The 23,295-nt window shown below is 36.7% G+C and overlaps 1 protein-coding gene across 1 annotated transcript in view; it reads left to right on the top strand.

Moving 5' to 3' along the window:
• The window catches only part of LOC137268244 (uncharacterized), a 98,760-nt gene that overhangs the window by 42,416 nt on the left and 33,049 nt on the right, over nucleotides 1-23,295 (top strand). The window contains exons 3-6 of the mRNA XM_067802781.1: nucleotides 2,700-2,850; nucleotides 5,035-5,238; nucleotides 6,323-6,512; nucleotides 7,740-8,983. Of these exons, the coding sequence (XP_067658882.1) occupies nucleotides 2,700-2,850; nucleotides 5,035-5,238; nucleotides 6,323-6,512; nucleotides 7,740-8,983 (1,789 nt within the window). The remainder of the gene's footprint in view (nucleotides 1-2,699; nucleotides 2,851-5,034; nucleotides 5,239-6,322; nucleotides 6,513-7,739; nucleotides 8,984-23,295) is intronic.

Here is a 23,295-nt window from a genome sequence, read left to right on the forward strand (position 1 = left end):
GTAAGTACAAATATAGTTCTGATTGATTCTAAATAGTTACATTATTCCCTGTTGATTTCTTCATTTCATATAAAGGTGTACATGACAAAACTATGACCTTACATGTATATAACATTTAGTAGTTTAGTAGAGCTGCTGATCCTTGTCACATTATATATCAATATCAGTCATTTCCATGTCCCAAAGTGGGAAGCGGAGATATGTGAGCTGTGCTCAATTCTTAGTAACACTTATATTATTCATCCTCTCATCACTCAGGGGGCAGTAGGGTAGCCTTGTGGTTAAAGTGTTGGCTTGTCATGCGTAAGACCAGTGTTCGATTCCTCACATGGGTACAATGTGTGAAACCCATTGCCAGAAGCAGCATTAAAGCAAACTCAGTCAGTCAGTCATTACTCATGTGCACTCATTATGCCTGTGCACACCCACAACATTTCACAAACGCAACTTCACAGTTGTTGCCTGTCAATAGAGCATGTTTCTTCGTGGACAAAAGGTTTTTGTGATCAGTTCATTCCAAAGTTTCATTTACTTGTTTATTAAAATTCAAATGAACCAGGCAATTGCTATAAATGGCTGCTATTATCGACATAAGCCCTTCTTCTATAATTGTACAGGAGCAAGCGAATGAGCTAAATTTTCCTCAGTGGCCTTTGTTATGGCAACAAATGGACGGCAGCAGATGCTTTAACAAAGCATTTAGATGAATATTATTCACATTGTAGTGGTGGCCATGACAGTTGGATCTCTGACCGGTTACCATACAGCGTGTTTAAGACAGGGCTGTGTCACGTTTTTATCGATTGAAAATCGACAGCCATAGCCGTTGGCCCTTGGTCCATGCTGTGAAATCGTTCATGCATGAATGTTTCCAAGTGCCTATTGTTGTGGCCTTTCATTATGAAAATTAAACAATTTGTCAACTTACACTTTCGGAAATTATTCTGTCAGGGTTCGTTTGGGTCAGTCATGGTGCATGTTCTGATTTATTAATAGGATTATGTTGCTTGCTGTTTTTGTCCTTGTTTGACAATCATGTTAGGATATGGCTGCTATTTTTAAGTTGAAAATTGCCGGTCAATTTGATCTGGTTATTGTTAGCTGATAATAAAATGAGGGTATAGTGTTGAAGGAAATGAAAATTGCCATTGCTGGAGGGTTTTTCTTACTTTTTCAGCGTCCAAACATTGTTGATGAAATACATCCTTACACCTAAACGTAAATTTAGCACAGTGACACAGATGAGATTGAGTGTGCTGTAAAACAACTATTGTACACTCAGGCTCATAGTAATGACACCAGATGTTCAGGTCTTCTGATAGAAGCCCTGTCAAGGTCAGGGTTGCAGTATCCCTTGAAACTGTCGAAGGTTTGGATGCCCTGACCTTTCACTGAATAAAGATAGACCCACTTAAATCCCACTTTACATTTAATTTTCATTATGGACTTTATAAATTATTTTTTTTGAGGTCCAAATTGTTTTAAACATTCAAAAATAGGTTTGTTTGTAGATTCTTTTTTATGATTATGGATATTTTGTTTTAACCTTACAAGGCTTTTATCATGAATGTTGTCCTCACCATTGTTGACTGAATAGTTTACATTTGGTATTTAGACAAAGAACTAATGTTTTATGTTTTCTCTCTGTAAGCAATTTTGAAATTTTGGGTCAGCAGATACATGTAAAATGTAATTAAAAAATGGAAAAGTTTCTGCCCCAAGTACTAAGGACAAAGATGATCACCAGTTATTTTATGTGATCACAGGTATGGCTTTGTATCGTAAAGATGATATAAAAGTCTTTGCTGGGTACATCTTGTTTCTCTGTGACATTAGAGCTCTTCATGTTTGCGATTTTAATCATAGGTTATGTGTATTTTTAATATATCGCTAGATGTGTCTAAATTGCTAACAGCTGAAGGGATGGTGTACACATCCAGCTTGGGCCCATGCAGGAAGTAGAGTGCCCATTGTCCCTAGTATGGTGATCTACCTTTAGTTGTTGGTTATCTATAGCCCATTTGCATACTGTCTTATCTGAATTTTAATTTGAAATCTGATTTTAGAGAGAGCTGCTAGTTTTACTTCTGAAACACTGTGATAATCTAGTTGGTTGTACAGTGTAAATGTCCTTCGTTGAGAGGTTTTAATAATTTACATGTATTTATGGTGAATTTACAACTTGCTGTGGTCACGATATGGCTGGAATACTGCCAATTTGACTGTAAATTTTTACTCACTCACTTACTCATCTTTGTGATGTAATCGTGTTACTGAATTATTCATCGTTCCATGATTGATGTTTGCGTGATGCATTGTAACATTTTTATCCACCCACAATACATGAATCATCAATGTCATGGCACCTGGGATTGTCAGATCAGGTTAACCAGTGTTCCAGCTTTGCAACTGACAAGGTCATTGTGTTCCATTGGTTTACACTTCGTTTACCGGGTTGGGAGTGTGTATTTGTTTGTTTAAAGAATGATTTTAATCATGTTCATTTTGCTTGTCATCAACTTAAATATTGTATTTGTATTTGTTATATTAAACAATGGGCACTCCTACCAACTTCTAAACTCACTCACTCACTCACCCGCCCACACATTCACTCCCTCACACATTCACTCACTCAGTCATGGCATGTGGAATGTTTCGAGATGTATTATTGGAGGTGAATGTCACGTCTTGTGTTTCAGGATGACATCCGCCAGACCAAAAAAATGAAGAAGAAAAAACGTCGCATGAAAAAGGACCCAGTTCGTCTGAATGCTCTCCGAAAAAAGTTCATTGACACTTCCAAGAAGTACTTTGGGGTCCCTTATGCCAGGAAATATTGGCCCAAAGATGGTAAGCTGCTATAACAACATGAACAATAGTTGGTGGTGTGTGTGCTCTTAGTATATACTTATTTGTAGTAACAGGGTTGAGTATCTTATTTGATGTCTAAAATTAAAATATGCCAGCTCTAACCAATCTCATTAAAATCACACCTGCATGCTTGTGACATAAACATTTCTAAACATTCAATTATAGGGACTTTTTTTAAACTTTGCTTGACATTTTCAGGCCAGGCCAGCTTTCTTGAACTTTATGACACTAGTTTCAAAATTGTTACTTCCATTTAAGGCAGTACTGACAACAACAAAAAATGATATTTGAATGAAAGATCCCTTTGTCCCTCTGAAATTAGACAAAATCTGATTTAGGCAAAATCAGCCATGACGCCCAGAGCAGTTTTTTTTTAGAAAGAAACTTAAAACATTTTCCAGGTTGCATGGTAAGGTAACACATTCTGACTGTCACTTTCCTGCACTGGCAAACAACATAATGATTAGTGGGATGGAAAGTAGCATTCATGTATCCTGTAATGGGATGTCCTCAAATCTTATAACAGGAGATAGAACTGAGATCTTGTTTTAATGAGATTGATCAGGTTCCATCCAGATTGATTATGTGTCATGCCTGGTTGAAGTGGTGTGTTATTAAACCCTGGCAGTGGGTCGTGTTCACACAGTCAGCCATAGAGATTTGTTATTTGTTACACACTTAGAGCTAGTGCTGTTCAGATGGTTTAAAATAATCGAAAACCATTTGATTGAAAGAATAAAAATATGTATCGATTGTTAAAAGCCCGTTTTCAATTGTTCAAAATTTTGTTGTTTTAGTGTAACACACTTGATTGAAGTAAACTGAATATTACATTTGGTGAATATTCACGAACAACCAACAGCCCAACCGTGAAAGGCACTGTAAGATTTTAACCACTTTTATTGTTTAATTACAATTCCATTGTCTTTCTTGCATGCAGGCATTTCATTGCATGACAGTGTTACTTATGAACATTAATTAGAAAAAACTCTGGGTAAAAACCATTAAAATAGGTGATTACATTAAAAATGTACATGTTTTGATTGCAATCAATAATTGTTCTCCACCGTTCTCCAAGTATTCCAATAGTTGATAGTATATTTGGTTTCTGATTTCCAATGTTACTTGCAGCTACCTTTCCTTAGCAACCAAGCCTTGAAAACATTTTCATATGGCAAAGGAGTTTCTAGATACGTTCAAGGGGCTGTTCTTCAGTAGTCAGTAATAGCCACAGGGCAACTGCAGTTAGAGTCTGAAATTAGCTGCAGATGACACTATATCAACTCCTTGACTTCAGTGATGTTGTTAAAGAAAGACTGTGTTAAAATGTGGGAGTCATGATCACTTTAGTGCTTTGATTGATTTGAACTCAACACAAATGAAATGAGCACAATGACATGATTCTACAGGTGTAATCATATGAGCAAAGATTAGACTTAAATTTTCTCAGTAGTTGCATGTTTTGTATACAACTTGTGCACTTAAAAGAATCCATAAATCCATTGGTATATGAACAGATGGTGGCCACATGAATACGTGCAATAGCTAGTTGTGAGTACAACAATGTGCTTCACCCAGCAGTGAATGGGTATGTTGTAAGGATGAGAAGGATGAGACAGGCACATTTACTTGGTGTGCCTAGTGGCTTTAAGAGATGTATGATCCCCAGGGAGCTGAGATTGATAATATGATGTGCCGCTTAGATTGACATCCAGTGATAAAGGGGAAAAATACCAGCCCCTTAATGTTACCTCTATATGAACATCTTTGAATAATAATGTGTTGGACTTGTAACATTACTCCGTGTAGAGTGAAGTGAAGTAACTGTGTCAAAGGGGCTGATTTTATTGATTTTCAAGAACCTTTTCCTGATGCGATGATTTGAATGTGACCAGAGATGATGTTTTATGAGATATTGACAAGAATGTATGACTTGGCTTTGTAAGTGAATTGAAGTGAGGATATTAATACAGACATTTATCAACTTTTGTCAGGGGCTTAGCAACCATTATGATTAAAAGCCATGGCTTACACATCATTGGTGCAAAAAAACTTGGGCAAGCACTCAGTATTATGTAAATAAAGCTTTGCAACCTATTAGGCAAAACTTGCGTCTTGTTTGTTATTCCCAATCAGTCAATAATTCATGTATCTGTCGTCCAGCTCCAGAATATCAGTCTCCGTTATTCCTGGACTGCTGTGGACTGGTCCGACAGGTGCTCCGGGACATGCGGAAAGACTTAGGCTTCAAAATCGGACCATGGAATCAGGCCTACATGTATGACACTCTGCCTATCAACCTGAAGGAAGAACAGATGAAACCCGGGGACCTCGTCTTCATGTCTGGAATCTACACCAACCCAAAATGTAAGACCAGACTCTGCAATCAGTCAGTGAGTTTAGTTTTACGTCAATTTTAGCAATGTTCCTGCAAATATCACGGTGTGGACTTCACACATTGTACCCATGTGGGGTATGGAACAGGGGTCTTTGAGAGCAATAGCATGGCGGGAACACTGAAAATGGGCTTCACACCTTGCATCCATGTGCAGAATCGAACCTAGGCCTTTGCCAGCAATATCAATTCCGGGGATACTAGATATGGACTTCACACATTATACCCATGTAGGGAATCGAACGTGACTCTTTGCCAGCAATATCATGATAGGGACATTAGAAATCGGCTTCAGACATTTTAGTTTTTGTGCGTGGCCCAGTTTATGTAAAGCTGCCATATGACAGCTGTGATAGTGTGACTGCAGTGTATAACAGCTTTCCACTCACTCAAAGTTTGTCTGACAGTGAATGTTGTTTATGATGGTGAATTTCTAAATGCAGAGCTGTCCCATAGAGTCAATGATCTGCTGATTGTAGACTTGACTCATCTACATTAAAGATTACATTATTAATTTTCTTCCGACTCAGTAAATGTTTGCTACCTGTGTGAAGTTTGACCCTGTCTGATGCTGAGATGCTTCATGTGGCAGATCTGGAACAAACCCATGCTTGTTGAGTGTTCAGGCTCACTGACTTGGTTGACACATGTCATCAGTTCCCATCTGCATAGATCAATGCTTGTGCTGTTGATCACTGAATTGTCTGGCCCAGACTTATTAAGTTCAGACAACCATGTAGCTAGACTGTTGCTGAGTGTGGTGTAAAACTAAACTCACTTTCTCACTAATGTGACTTAACAAAATGTTCGGCTAAAGTAGAATCAAACCTATCTCCCTCACTCACCCACATCTTGTCAAGCAACTGCATCTGAAATACCTCAACACAAAAGTAATTTGCATAATCATTTCTGTTTTATCCCCCCAAAAAACTACTTGAAATTCTGTTTTAAGAAATTTGAACATTGCAGATGGTGCCAGAGGTAGAAATCATGGAAATCTCCTTGTATGTCCCATGGTGATGCAGGAGGTATAATTGCTTATGTTTGGATTTTTAGCCAAGAAGCAGCGCCACAACATGACACATGTGGAGATCTGGCTTGGGGAGGGAGAGAAGACCATTGGCGCCCGCTGGAACAATGGCAAGGTGAAGGTGTTTGACAGCTACAGATTCTCAGCCAAAAGTTTCCACAGTGAGAAGTACTACTTCAAGTCAATAGACACCTGGCTCATGGGTATCTGCAAGAGGTGAGTAAGGAATGGATGCATTCAAATAAAAAAAAAAATCTTATGCAATATTTTTTGAAAACACAAGAACAATAGCAAATTTTTAAACATTTTTTATTGGCTAAAAATTTCATGAAGGAGTGAAATTGGTCTTTCTGAGCTCAAATATATCAATTGAAAGAAATTTTGTTGCCTTAGTATAGCACACATGAATGAAATAAACTAACCATTACATTGGACGAATATTACGGATACTCCTGAAAGATGGTTATGTATATTTAACAATAAGGAAAATACTCAAGTAATGAGAAGATGACAGTAAGCATTGTAAAATGCCTCTTTTATTGTTTAATTACAATTCCAGTGTCTCTCTTGCTTGTAGGCATTTCATTACATGAGAGTATTAGTTATAAAAAACCTTATTAAAATAAAATGGGAAAAACCCTTAAAATTAGTGATAGTATTAGAAATGTATATATTTCAATTATAATTGATAATCGTTAGAAATGTATATAGTTTGATTATGATTGATAATCGTTCCAAATGTATATATTTCGATTATAATTGATAATTGTTCACCGCAAGTCCTCCGATAATCAGTGGCAGATCTGGTTTCCAATTCTCAACATGCCCAATGTTGTCGAGTGTTGGTACTTGTTGCCTGGCAACAGCTTGTCTTGGAGTCTGTATAATGTGTCTGAATAGGGTATCCATGTTAAGATGTGACTCTGGCATCAAGGGCTTTAGAACCTGGATTAGTCAAGTACAGGAAGACTTGTGTATGGACGTAACTACACAAACACATAATCAACAGCACCTCTCACTCCACATGTTGTTCCAGTCAGTTATATTTCAGTTGCAATATTTCAGCCACAAAAAATAACTTTCCACACCTGAACAGTCAATACTTACATACCGATACCTCAGTTGTATGAACATGGACTTATCTGGAACATCATGGCTGACCTAGTTGCCTAGATCACTGCCCATGCCTTCAATCACTCGTTTGTCTGGTCCAGACTTCATTATTCACATTGTCATGCAGAAAACCGAGGTTCGAGTCCTCGCATGTGGAAACTAATTCTGGTGTGGTATTGCTGGAATATTGCTAAAAGCCTTATAAACCAAATTTACTCACTCCTTATTCACACACATCACACAACCACCATTTTACTGAAATACTGTTTTAGTGCTGTTTTCACCAACAAAGGTATAGCAGTATGTAACTCACTTTGTGTCTTATTCCAGTTACTGTCCTCAGCATCCATGGAAACGTACAAAATACAAACCAAACAAGAAATCTGTCTTCCACCCTACCTCAAGTTCTTCCAGTCCAGAACAACAGGATGAAGCTGCTAATGGGGACGATGATGTTGACAGGCCAAGAACATGTGTTTTTGACCTTGGTGACAGTCCTTCACCCTCAGAATGCTCTGCCAATCAACAGAACCTGGAGAGAGAAATCATTGAGGTGGATTCAGAAACTCTCACTCTTGCATCTGCAGCAGAAGGATCTGACAGAGAATTTGAAAGCGATTCCGAACTTCCAGATGAGGTATCTGGTTATATTTCATGTAGCAGTGATGAGGAATCAACAGAAATTCCACAGGGTGGCCACTGGTCCTTATATGATCAGCTGTATTGTCCAGAGAGTTCCAGCCCTTCCTTTGCAGAATATTCAATGGCTGATTCTTACACTGAACCAAATACTGATATCCACACTATCCATAGTTCAAGGAGTTCTGGTACTTTGCTGCTGGAACCTCAGAAACCAAATCCTTCTAACAGAAGTAGCTCTCTCCCTGAATTTCATGGCATTGATGAAGAATACCACACCAGTGAAATTACTCCATTTGGTGGCGTCAAAACCGCCTGGAATTCAAGTCAGGTTGATGTATTAGGGTCTGGTCAAGGTCCAGAAAATATCAAAGATTATGAAGGTCATATACAACAGAATGGACAAGAACTGCTGCCTTTGCTGTCTGATGACACACAATTAGAATCTCAACTAGTGGATGCTTGTTTACCAAACTGTGACCTCATGAGTGTATCTGATAGTGCCTCTACATTAGACTTTTATTTGGATCCTTGTTATTGTGTAGCTGAATGTGACTCAGAGACCTGTGACTACACTGCTGAACAGTTGAATGATACATCATCAAGTTTATATATTCCCAAGGTCAGTATTCTTGGAGATGGAGACAAAAGTAATGAATTTGAAACCTTTGACCATCTTTCTGATTCAAGTTCCGAGTTTGAGTTCCATCTTGCTGAAGGCAGAGCTGATATCTCAGAACCATTAGACATCAGAAATGCTTCAGACATCCATGAACACCAGCCAAAGGACCACCTTGTTGTATCCTCTTCTGAAACCCTTCCTGAGTACAACAGTTTAGATGTGTCTGATGTCTGGCAGACTCCACCCAGTGATGCAGACGGACATCAGTCATCTGACAACTCTGGCCAAAATGGTGCCTCGACCAATCAATCAGGTATGCTTTTATATTTGTTACAATTTGTTTTATTATTATTATAGTCATTAACAGTGAATCGCATATATTTACCTCCAGATAAGACCTTTTATCACATACTGTTCTATCATACTCGAATTAATAATATCAGTTTCTTCCCAAATGCTTTCATCACTGTTATGTACCAGACCTATGCACATAAGAATACCATCAGCAAGACAGCATTCAGTCATGACTGACTTGTACTTTGTATTAAAACAATCTCATACAGCTCATATGATCACACACTTGGTGTTATCGACATCAGTACTCATACACCCCTTTGTATGTACCACCCAAGCACCCATAGTAATGGTAAGATAAAGATCTGAGATAGACCAGGTCTTCAGCAACCCATAATTGTCTTGGTGACAAACAGGATCAAGGTGATTAACAGGATTGATGTGTAGGTTCTAATAATATTGAGATTTTGTAATTGATTCATGTTTTTGTTAGTATCATTGAAATAAAATGTCTGTAACCTGAACCCAAACAGAAGCCATGTCTTTCATCAAAAGTCATTTCATCTGCAAATAATGACTGTAGATGCTTCAAACACATAATAATGTAATCAGAAAACATCAATTGTTAACTTTCCCATAAAGATTAACTCAAAAGGAAGCAAGACTGTTTTCAAAGACAGACTTCAATCTTCTCTTTAGTTTGCTAGCACTTTGAAAGTCTTCTAAGAAATCATGGGACCAAGAATGCTCAACTATAGACTTTCAGAATGCCTTGATTTGTAGAATCGAATTATGGTAAATGAACAACACACTCCAAATACATGAAACTATCTTTATAATGACATCGCTTGTTATGAACTGATGGACAGAACAAACTGTTTCTTCTGTGCCCCTCTATGAATGCATAATCTCCGCACACATTTTTTTTAGCTAAAAGTCTCCTGCAGTGTTATTTGCTAAAAGCGATGTAAAACCATACTTGCTTTCACTTTAGCTGAAATGCGTGCAGCAAACTATGATTATTACACAGTGTTTGCCCTCAACCTGAACAGCTGCATTCCCTAAGGACCCAGAACCTTAAAAGGTTTTGGGTCCTGATCAGAATACGTAGGCCCTATATTTGGACATGGAAATGATGCTTTCAGCCATATGGGCATGCATTAAAAAAACATCCTAGGGTCGGAGTGGTTTTCAGTCAGCTTCTGGCCGAAGGATTGATATTAATTTTGAGCACTGTTTTTACATACCAACACTGAGATCCCTTTGAGTTTGTTAAAACCATAATATAATGTATGTGTGTATTTTCACTTCACCCTGTCCGCACTGACACTTTAATTGACAGCTGTAGCTCATTTGGCTCAAAGGTGAAAACTAGTAAACATGAAATACTCAATGAAACGTAGATCATAATCAAAACATCATACCAATGCTGTAAGGTTCTTGCAGATAAGGTTTTTGTCCTAAAAATAAAAAAGGTTGTTCAACGATCTATCTTTGTTACGAAGGAGGAGTACAGAGAATGGGACAGACAGTTATGCAAGAAAAGATGTGTATGTGCTTCTCAAACCCCTCACTGTCCCATTTGGAACACATTATTTTCATATTTTAATCCAACATGGCGCTGATAGGCGAATAGAAAAGTTAGATATAGTTTTATGGGTCACAAACTTATAATTCAAATCTTGGAATATGTGATCTCACAACTTAAAGTCGGGTCTAAATAAGTTAGGTCAAACAAAATCCAACAGCAATATTTACCTCTTGAAAAGGTACCATGTATTACCATAGATAATCTGGTCTCATAGATAAGCTGACATCTGAACATGACCCGTAAAATCAGTGTCAAAATGGTATGTTTTGCACATAAGACGACCCCCTGTGAGGCTGTAATTGCGTTCAAAGCAGACCACAAAACAAGTAGCAGTTATATCTTGTATGTTACACGTAAGTATGTTCTATGAAAATAGAATCTAATTAACATTTTACCGACCATAATGTGCGAACCTGTGTTTGTTTTATTTTTGATATCGTAACAATCACTCTTGATATCAACAACAGTAATTTCACTTATAATGTTAAAAAATGTTTAGATTTATAACTTCAGCCCACATTTTTCACACAATCACTGACATATTGCGTCTACTCACGTCTCGAAATGAAATGTAGCTGACAATACATGGAAATGATTTGACCCACTTAGCCACCCCACAGCTTCCACAAGCTGAAAAAGTGTAATCCCAGCATAGTATGTCATACATTTGATCACCATCTAATGTCACTGTGCATTCCTATTCATTTTTACGTATTTGTTTGAGTAAAATTAAATAGAAACGCACACTAGCAAATCAGGAGTCACGGAAATATGGCAGATTGTCCACTGATCAAGACATCACAAGTGGACATTAATTATTGAGTAGAAATATGAAGATGACTGACAGCTCACCAAATTAGCTATTGTTTCCCATCTTACATTAATCCGCGGGCATGTCAATCAATCAAAATGTGAGACTTGCGAGCACAAAGGGGTTAAAGGTCAGAGAAGCGGGGCACGAACATCTGTCCGGTTTAATGCTGGGTTGCAGATCTGGCAAGGAAGAAAAAATAAGGAAATGTAAATATTCATTAGTTTTACAGTTTTATATCCATGCTTATTAGACTAGAGTTATCAGAGTATTACAAGATTTAGTCATTGTTGGAAAATAATTGGGTGTAATCACAAGTTTTGATTCTGATTAATGTACATTTCTGTAGGAGCAATGATGTGAAGAAATTGTGAATTAACGTTTTAGACTTCTTGACTGGTGAATGGATTTTGTTTTTAAAACTAGTAGATGGACAAATTGTTTATTTGTTTTTGTTTTTTTTCAAGATTGAGATCGTAATTTTTTTGTGGCAGATCAGTATATTTTTAGATTTTACAGACAAGCTTATGCTACATTAGAACTAAGACTACCTTGGTTAAAAATATGTCATGTAATCTAGTTTGTCTTTTGTTGTTTCTCTATCAAACCTCTTTTGTCTTTTGTTGTTTCTTTATCAAACCTCTTTTTCAAATCTTTGTTAGGATATGAATCTCAAATCAACCCTATCAGTATTATTTCTTCTCTTTGTTTAAGAGAGGGTAATAATCCATGAAGGATGTAATTAAATCTTGGTCTCATCTAATAGTGAAAGACATAGTTTTTAGGTCATGATGAATTACGGCTGAAGGATGCATTGCAGAAATTGTTACATTTCTGGAAGAATATATACTTTCAGAAGTTGTCCTTATTTTTATTCCACTTTGTCTTATATGAACCTGATACCAGCTGAATAATGTGAACACTTATGGGTATTTTTGCAATTACAGTGGTGCTGAAAGTTGATTGATCCTTCGAAAAGGCCTCTCTGAATAGACAGAATCAATTAAAGCAGTATGAGCCCACATGCCTTGGAAACTGCTGGCGTGCACTATAAATGGTGTGTTCACTAGGTGGTTGTGAAATCACATTAACATCAGGTTTCCAGCGATAATTGGGTTGTCGTATCGTACTTAGGCAACAGGGCCAGCCCCTAATATCCCATGCAAATGGAACTTTATTGTCATTTCTTTTCCAAGAATTGATTGTTTCTGTGCCATGTTTTTAAGGGTAGGGCCAGAAGGGGTATTCAGTTTTACCTTGTAGCCTTTGAATGGGTGGCACGTATGGTCATGGCTAATTGATTTAATTAGAGAATGCAGAGACATTTTTTTAGCAGCAAGACTGGATTTCCCCATGTTTGACTGTAATTTCACTCAAAGATCAATTTTACCTCAATCTAGAATTACCGTCATCTGAGTTTTATCCACTCTTTTTATAACTTGAAATGTGTAATTATGATGATCAGGTTACAACTTGATTTAAATGAGATCATGTTCTTGTAATGACAAAACAGTGAATGCATTTTATAACAAACTAGTTCTGATGTATTTAGAGTATGAATGCATGTGTTATTGGATGTATACTTGAAATGTGGGTTATTTGAGAATTCATGTGATATTTTATGATATTTTACGATTGTTTTGTGTTTTAAGAAACATTTTCCTGACTTACTCTTAGGTAGTGGCTTGAAGTGTTCTGAATGATGAAATTTTTAAATTTGACTTTGATGCCTAACCCTAGATTATCTTCATATTGTTCAATGATCTGACAAGGTTTAAATGAGCCCTTTTCGCTCTTGAACATGTTTACATGAATTATGTTGTTTATGATGTCATGGTCATAAATTGTTAAAAAATCAGAAATTTTTTATCCATCATAAATCTTGTTAGTAATCTCAAGTATAGAATACTTCATTTTGGGGCATTTATTGAGACAGTTTTTCAAGCATATTAGGTTTACAAAGCATCACTTCCATGAAGTCATCATGCTTGGAAAGCCTGTAAACCATTGTTAGAAGTGGTCCTCGGCAATTTATGCTTGTTCTATGTACATTTGGAACATTGCTGCATTTGTGTTGAACAATGAACAACAACTGATATTGGGGATTGGATGGTTGTAATAGTTACTATGGAGATGGCTGTTACTATGAGCACTGATGGTCATGAGTAGGCAGATAATGCATAATACTGTCAAGTCCCATTAATCCAACATCGTCTGTTGCACACTAAATTGTTGGATGAACAAGAATGTCAGATTATCAAATTCTGAGGACAGATCATGCCGATGGTTGATAAAAGGACAATCATGATTCACAGTCCCAATGTGTTTTATCACCTGCTATGCATTAGGCATTCAAACAGCACATGATCATTCTAACTGTCTTTTTGTATGAAGTGACGTGTTAGTCGAACTACTGGACCAGAGATCATAATTGGATTATGGTCTGGACGTGTAGTTGGTGCACATATATGAATCGCAACTGTGCCAGTTACATCACCACAGAGAGTGGGGGCCACTTTCCTTCTGCCTGAGTCTGCACAGGAAATAAATGACAAAGACAATTTGTTGAAAACAGCAGTTTGTATGCAGCTGGAGGTGGCAGCATGTCCGTGAACAGCCTCCCAAATGAAGACACATATCCCTGTTGGCATTCATTATTTCAGTTAAGGTTATAAAATCTCTTTTCAAATCATCATTACTTTTGAAATAGCCAGTCTCAAGACAGCAGACATTGGCCTACTTTCAAATCTTGTTTGTGTCCAATTATAGCTTTTAAACCTTTAACTGAGAAATATCCTTTGGAAATTTAGCAAAAATACCTTGGACCACTAATCTCTTGTTCAGATATTATGTGGAAAATCCTTTTGGCATATTTCATACAGGCATACATAATCACAAGGTATAATAACAATTTCAATTCAATAAGATTCATGCCTGAAATTTCTCACAGCTAGTGATCCGTAAGAAGGCCCAAATGCGTACCTCAGTCCTTTTTTCAAACATTCTGGGTTTCCAGATAATCGTATGTAACCAGCAATTCTGTATGAAACACCTCCTTTACCTGTGGGGAGATCCTGCTTAGGCAGGCTGTATAGTGTGTACTCTTTGAGGATTACTAATTACCCTGGCTGTATGATTTAACAATCAAATAGAGGCCTATACAGGATTTGACAGGTGGGGTAAGCTCCTAGCAACCAGGTATTAGCCTGTTTAGGCTCAGACACTGATTGTGAGACACTGGTAGTTGTTTTTCAATACTAGACATTGCTCGGGCTGTGTTATTACAAACCACTGATTTCTGGAAGGTAGGTATTAATTTCAAATATATATTTGAGTTTTTGTTGTTCTTCTATTTTGGGGAGCCATATATATGTGGTATAACATGATTAAGATTGTTGTGTAGTGGTTATTGATCATTATTTCAAGGGTGTAAATATGGGTTATCAATTTGAGGAGTTTGGCAAGGAGCCATGACATAGGATCTGTGTTTGTATAATTAGGATATATGAGTCTATGTCATGACATAGTTGTCTCTTCAGGATTTACAGTGTAGGGGACTAGCATTTGTCGATGACGAACATGGCAAGGACTTGTCTGCTTTGTGGACAGACTCTTGTATTTGGCAATTAAATCATAGTTTAGTCAAGTCCAAAAGAATTAGGTTAGTAAAATTCAAATGCTTGTTTTCCTAATTTAAATGTTTATGGGTACATGAAAACAAATTAGCTCATCTGTTTCACCATACACCAGGCGAATTATTTTTCATGGTACCAAGCAATGGTATTCTTGTGTCCAGATTGTACTTACTGGCATCCTTGGGGTGACTGTGGTTTAAAGAAACATTCAACAATCTTGATTGTATGCTTGAAGAAGCCTGGTCTGTTTTTTGCTTTGACAGTTTTTATTCAATGTCATAGATGATCGAAGAATAAGTCTCAGACGTAAAACCATGTAGAGATACAAACCCACTGCATATGATGAGCAGACACTTACCCACTCAGCTATATATCCTGAAGGGCATATTTGTAAAAGATTATTTGTTCTTTGTTTAATGACCCCCATAGCAGCTTTATGATGACAATCTGTAAATAATTGAGTCTGGACAAGACAATACAGCGCTTCTCATTATATAAGCACTGTTCTGCTACGTACATAAATGATCTTTTAAATGATATTCATGGACATGTGTTCATTGTGGCTATCAGAAATAAGTGAGTGAATGAGTGAGTGAGTTTAGTTTTACGTTGCACTCAGCAATATTCCAGCTATATGGCGGCGGTCTGTAAATAATCGAGTCTGGACCAGACAATCCAGTGATCAACAACATGAGCATCGATCTGCGCAATTGGGAACCGATGACATGTGTCAACCAAGTCAGCGAGCCTGACCACCCGATCCCGTTAGTCACCTCTTACGACAAGGACAGTTGCCTTTTATGGCAAGCATGGGTTGCTGAAGGCCTATTCTACCCCGAGACCTTTATGGGTCCTGTCAGAAATAAACTGTTTCAAATACTCTCATGCCTTAAGTATCTACTTCCTTATCATTCTTTTTTGTTTGTTTTGATACCACACAGTATCCTTATTCCAAACATAGTTTGACTGAAATGAAACAAAAACTGACACTTTTATCCATAATCATTGGTGTGGACAATAGTCTTCTACCGCCCAAAACTCATGCCAAAGGCAATACTAAAGCTTAATCTCTGAATATGTCAAAATTTGATAGGAACAAACAAACCCATTTCAAACTGAAGAGGAGCCCCATGGAGACCAGGGCCTAGATTCTCAAAGCTCTTTTAACGCTAAGATCGTCATACGTTAATGTCTATGACTATCTTGGCGCTATGAGAGCTTGAAAAATCTAGGTCTAGAGACTCAGAACCTGAAGCTGAGGAAATCTAGATTTGCTTCATTAGGGCTATAGCATTGCAGAAAAGGCTTGACTGAAGGGGAAAAAATGTAGTCCAGGGACTGTGAGATAGACTATTTCACACCCTCCAAGTATTGAAACATCAACCTTACTCTGTACCACCCCACACTGTGTACCCCATCCAGTGTACCCTACCTTGCCCTATTCTGACCACCTCAACTGCTGATCAGGTCACCCATGTTGTTGCAATTATCTCCCACTTCAGAAATAGCGTGTGTCTGGAAACACCATTGAGTACTAGATGAATATTGCATGATTGTTGTGAGTGATCTAGAGAAGTACATAGTAACTGTTTGTAAGTAACATGTTCGGAAAGTGGACTGTGATTATAGCTACCAGTCAGATGGGATATTAACTGTAACCAAGTGAGATGGTATTTTGATTGCATTGAGGTCATGAGGTACAGGATCATTTCCGTAGACATAAAATCATGAAATTGTCCTTTTGCTATTTCTGTAATGGTATTGTGTATAGTTTCTAACAGGTTCAAATATCTGTCACTTAGAACTGGACCACTTTGTATTTTAATGAGAATCTCACTGTATTGTAATTAGAACACAGCCAGACAGTATTTTAATTAGAACATATTCAGAAAGTATTTAAATTAGGACGTAATCTCACAGTATATTAAGTAGAACACAGTCAGATAGTATTTTAATCGCAAATATAACAGTCAGATGGAGTTTTAATTAGAACATAGAAAGATTTTTGTTAGGACATGGTCAGATGGTATTTTAATTACAACATACATAGTCAGCTGGTGTTGTAATTAGGACACAGTCTTTATTAAAACACAGATGGCATTTTAGTCAGATGGTATTTTCATGACAACAGATGATATTTTTGTGATAACAGATGGTATTTTAGTGACAGCAGTCAGATGATATTTTAGTAACAACAGTCAGATGGTATTTTTGTGACAACAGATGTTATTTTGGTGGCAACAGTCAGATGGTATTTTAGTGACAACAGTCAGATGGTATTTTGTAACAGATATTTTAGTAACAACAGTCAGATGGTATTTAAGTGACAACAGATCGTATTTTTGTGACAACAGTCAGATGGTATTTTGTAACAGATAATATTTTAGTAACAACAGTCAGATGGTATTTAAGTGACAACAGATGGTATTTTTGTGACAACAGTCAGATGGTATTTTAGTAACAACAGTCAGATGGTATTTAAGTGACAACAGATGGTATTTTTGTGACAACAGTCAAATGGTACTGTAGTGACAACAGATGTTATTTTAGTAACAACGTATGGTATTTTTGTGACAACAGATGGAATTGTACTTTGACAACTGTCGGTCTTCTAAAAAAATAAATATCGACTTCATATAAATTATATATTTGTTGAAACATTGATTCTGTTCCTGTGACAAAATAACATGAATTAGTCCACATGTTATTGACTGTTTTGCATGGAACAAAAACCTAATAACACACACTGTTTTAATGACGTGTGTAATATACTGTCTGAACACAGCTGGGTTTCTCTGTGGATGTCTGTCATAATGGATAAATATATATCATTGAATTGTTCAATGAATTCATAACCTGTTATTCATTGTTGATGAAATTAAGAACTCAACTGTGTTAAAAAGTGTTTCCAAGATAATTGTCAACTCTCTGTGAGAGTTATTGATTACAGGTGTCAGAAATTGACAATTTCCCTGAAGTATTGACTTGACCTTAAAGTATATACATAGAGTATTTGTCAGGTAAATAGCACAGCTGACAAGTATCTATTTGACCAGTGGTTTATTTTCAACTTGAAGCTACTTGAGATGTCATCTTCACTTATCTGCAGTTTCTGGGGGAGATGTTATTGATGCAGATACACTGAACATTCACCTTCAATGTGAGCTGGATAGAGGCTTAAAATAATGTATCTAAAGCAAATTTATAACAATGGTTTACACTGTTTCAGAATCCTTTCAAAAATGATAATAAGCCGTTTGAAATTGTGATTTTAACTTCTGAGTTTGTTGCTGTTATAAATACGAACCTACAACATGGTGTTGAATCTCTGATGTGTACATGTGTGTGCGCGCATGCGTGGATGGTGTGTGATTTGTTTGTGATATGTTGTTGTTTTCTTCACTAATGCGTCTTTCTGAAACTGACTGAAATTATGTGTTTTTACTTTATAATCATCTTCTTTTTGTTGATAAGGACTTTGCCAAATTCTTGTTTTTGTATCACATCTTAAATCTCATGTTGCATTTTTTGGTTTGTTCTCAAAGTCTGCTGAATTTATGGTCAGAGAAAATCAATCAACCATTGTTTTATTCTAGTGGCATTTTAGAAAGTGAAGTTTTTGTGCTTGTGTAAACAGAATTGCAGATCTCACAAACCATAAAAACTAAATTAGATCAAAAAAGGTACATCAACATGTTAGCAAATCTAAACAATTACAATAGTCTTCTTTCTATGCACCTTTTCTAATATAATATTTCCCTGAAACTATCAGTCTTCAGTGTCTGTTTCCTGTAATTGCTCATGCAGAAATTTGTTACTGTAAACATCTTTGGAGAGGGGTTTCTTAGGTTGAAAGAATTTGTCCCTGGTCCTTTTCACTTTGTGAATGAAACACATTCAAACTAAACTAGTGAAGTGTCAGTTTAATTTGAGTCAAAATGAGTCAAAATAAGACCATCTTGTTTATCAGGACCCCCTCAATACAGAAATTCCACCTTGGGACAACTGATGCTGGGATCAGTTTGATGTCTGCAGGCACCACTCTGACCACTGACCACATGAAAAAAGACATAGCTCTACATTCTGTGAAATATGTACTACCCATCAAATATTTAGCCTCACTTAGAGCTCTCATCATAGGTTACGTATATATATGGTTCCATCAAAAATTAATTTCTCCACTAAGTTAGGGAAACTTTATGCAGATGAATTGCACAAGGATCAGGCATCAAATTGCTAAAAGGTATGTGCATTTGAAAAGCTGCGTTTTGGTATAAAGTTTTGTTAAGAGTTTGCCAATTTTCACTGATTTTCATCATTTACTGAACTAATGACTATATCCTTTTCAACATTATGAATTTATGTTACAATACATCATTTCATGCTTAAACAGTACCTTTAAACAGAATATTTTGCAAAATCTATTTAGAACAGTTGACTGAAATAAGTGGCTACATTTACACTGGTGATTCTAAACATTTGATGGGGAGTACACTTGGAGCTATATGACAGATGACATGTAGATATTCTGTTTTCATGAAATTGACCTCAGTTGTCATTACTTATTCCTTAACATAAGTCAGTTAGTCTGAAAATTAGATAGTCTGGGCTGTATTTGATTGATTGATTGTTTTTAAAGGAAAATGCAATTCTGACATGTGATTTAACTAAAAATTTGTTTTTCTGGACTGGTTAATTTTTTGCTCTACAATTACTGCAGTTTAAGACAGGAGTTCACGGCAGGAGGGCAGATAGGAAGGTCATCTAACAGCTTCAACATAGTACAGTGTCCTTGAAAACGAATGCTGTATGCTGTGAAATAATCAATATACTTTTTGAAATCATGTGCATAATTCTGACACTCAATGGGTTTTTAAACTCACTTAATATTCCCACAATTAAACCCGCTAACAATGATGTTGATGGAGAGTACAGAACTTGTTTTAAGGTAATGCAGCATCCCTGTGTGAGAAGTGCTGCATTTTGTAAGTAGTCAAACAGCGTTTGTTGACATACACCAGTCACCCCAGATCATTCTTCCTAGCATATTATCATGAAGATCAATCACCTCTCTCTTCATTTGGAACTAATGGGCAAATGGAGGACACTCCTGTTTCACTGCATATGTACATGGCATATGTTTGCCACAGTCTCATTTTGATTGCCGCAATAATCCATTTCTATTTAGAATATACAGCGTATGTTCATTCTCACACAATTAAGCTGTGATTGGAGTTCAATAATTTCTCCCTGATAATGGGATTTGCACTTGGCTGCATGTACTGGATGACAAAGTTTAATGTCATATAGTGATGACTAGTTATTCATTTCATGTCCTGATTTACAGCACAGCAATTGTAAAATGAGTTATTGTATCTGTAACGGTTACATCACACAGGCTAATATTTGCAGGTTTAAAGATTTTAAATTTCTGGGTTCACTTTTTTGCCCAAAATGATGTCTTTTGGGGGATAAAACATTTCTCCTCTCTGAGCAGACTCTATATAAAGGGCCTATATTTTCGAAGCTCTCTTAGTGCTAAGATAGTCGTAAGTTAATGTTAATGTATGGCACTTTCAAGTTTCTTGGCACTAAGAGAGCTTCGAAAATCTAGGTCCAGGACCACAGAGGCTGTCTACAATGTTAAAGGCTTTATGTTGGACGCAAATGTTTGTTACAGCTAAAACCATACTGTTACTTGTCATGACCAGCGACTGAATTTGATCTTGTGGTCATTTTCAGTTGTTTTGTGAACAATCATATAATTTTACCTCAATGTGTGATGTTGCATACAATTATATGATAGTATCAACATTGGTTTGTCAGGCCCAGACTTGACTGTTTACAAATCATTGTGATACAGACGAAGCACCGAACGGTTTACGGTAGCATTATTAAAAATTGATATGGTTAAAGCTTCCGTTTATAATGCTGAAGACATGGGTTCATTTCCATTTCTGGTGTCCCCTGTTGTAATATTGCTGGAATATTGCTAGCAGTGGGGTTCAACCATACTCACTCACTCACTCCCTCACTCACTCACTCACTCATTCACTCACTCACACACACACACACACACACACACACACACACACACACACACACACACACACACACACACACACACACACACACACACACACACACAAACACTCGCTCGTTCACTTTTGACACAACTCATAATACAAAATCCATTCATTTGTTTCATATCAATAATTACAAATTTACCAGCATACCTTATACCTCAGCAGAAGTTAAAGAACACATTCTTCTTTAATATATCAACATTCATGGCATTCATTTTCATCTAAGTATTTACTGTAGAGTAATCTGGTTTGGATACAGATGCTTGCACATGGAGAAGAATCTTTTTATTGAATCGTACTTTTGAGATTATATGCAAACAAGTCTGTTGTTTATTCATGTGAAATAGTGTGGTCATTACCATAAATATTTCATGCTGCCAGACTCAGCAATCTCCTTTGAATCTTTGATCGTGGATTTTCTGAAAGAGTTTAATCTTGAGTTCATGTATTTATTACAACGTCAGCCAATGTATTAACACTCCTGACTTTTTACATCTTCAGTGAATAGCAAAAAGTTATTTATTTCTCAAAATACAATGAACAACAATTTGCCGATTGGTATATTGGTTTTCCTTCATAATTTCAGCTTCATTCTGTACATTGAGATCTCCTTTCTCTGGACATACAACACTGACTATATCCAGTGTTCAAGGTTAAAACCTTCTGGATATGTTTTCTTGATCCCACTCCCAGTTTGAAACAATGGGTTCCAACTCTATTGTGTTCATGTTTCCAAAGTACATAGCAACAGGCCGTTCTTTTCAAAATGAAACTGCTGCTTTCAACACTGAACAAAATGGTTCTTTTGCTGCTGTTTGTTTTTCCTCCCTCTTCTGATGTGTCCTGTTCTTCAAGTGACAGTTTTTCAATGGCACCGCCTCCAGCAACACTCGTCAATATCGATTTTAGGAAATCGGTCTGTGATTGTTGGCATGTCTTTGGCGTTGTCATGGCAGGGCAAAACAGTGGTAGTGCAGGTCTTTGTTTTACCATTGGTGCTAATTTTATGCCTGCTGGTTCCAAGTTTTTATATGAAAATGGAAAATTGAAATCAATTGGTGTATATCTTGTACAAGCTGTTTATTTTGATGGTGAAAAAGATGTCTGATTGAGTGTTGAGTTGTATTTTGGGTTAGAGTGTTTGTTTCAGGAGATAATGATTTTTTGTTATTGAGTTAGTGAAATGGCCTTTGTTTTTGTGGTGGTTTCTACTAGAGTTTGTATAGGGTTTCTTAACATTGTTAACAGATAGCTTTTGTAGGATTTGAAAAGGTGTTGGTGTGTAAATTCAATAGCAAGCCTCACACATTGATTTTCTTTTCGTGCAAAGATTGTTTGCTTGATGTTAAAATGCCATGTTATGAATGGCATATTTCAAACATCCATTCATAGATTTATATCATGTGGCATTGTTTTCAGAAGGAAATGTCACAGTTTAAAAGTCATGGTACATTATCATGTATCATGAAAACAGTTCGTTTAACCACACTGGTGTTGGTTTTTCATATTTTAGTGTATGAGATATTCCGTAAGTAAAAAGCATCAGAACTGGTTTCAATACATGCTGATGTTTGTTTGACGCTGTGTATGACTTGCTCCTTTATCATGTTAAGGTGAGCTACAGAACCGACACTTGACAACTGAGGCAGTGAGGTATCACTGGGTTTGATTCGCATTAGGGGTGCAGTGTGTGAAGCCCATATCTTGAATTCTACTACATGAAAACCAGACTGCCTCACTTACTTGTTGATAATCAAAAACACATACACAATTTGGATGTCTTCAAATGTAATGTTTAAAGATGAAAAGATATATTCTTATCAGTATGTAAAATTAACAGTCTGTCCTTTCACAGTCCATTAAATAGCAGGTCAATTTGCACCAGATTGATGATATTACAGGAGAATCCAGTGTGACTGTTGTGCAGACTTAGTTCCTATTGTATCGTCTATCTCACTGTCCCAGACCCACATTGTTTCCCTTCTGCCCAGCAGTATCTTTGGAGCAATAAATCAAGCAAGTCTAGGTTTTGCTCTGCTTGAAGCTCTCATCTCACCTGAGTTCATATTTCATTCAACTGGAGGTTTTGTTTCCAACAAAAGTACATATATTTAGAGACTGATGAATCTAACACTGGTCCGACACCAAGTTTGTTTGTGTATATACTGAACAGGAAGAGAAACTCAATTTTTGAAAAAGGCAATATCA

This window comes from Haliotis asinina, chromosome 16 (genome assembly GCF_037392515.1).
Source record: "Haliotis asinina isolate JCU_RB_2024 chromosome 16, JCU_Hal_asi_v2, whole genome shotgun sequence".
Lineage (NCBI taxonomy): Eukaryota > Metazoa > Mollusca > Gastropoda > Lepetellida > Haliotidae > Haliotis > Haliotis asinina.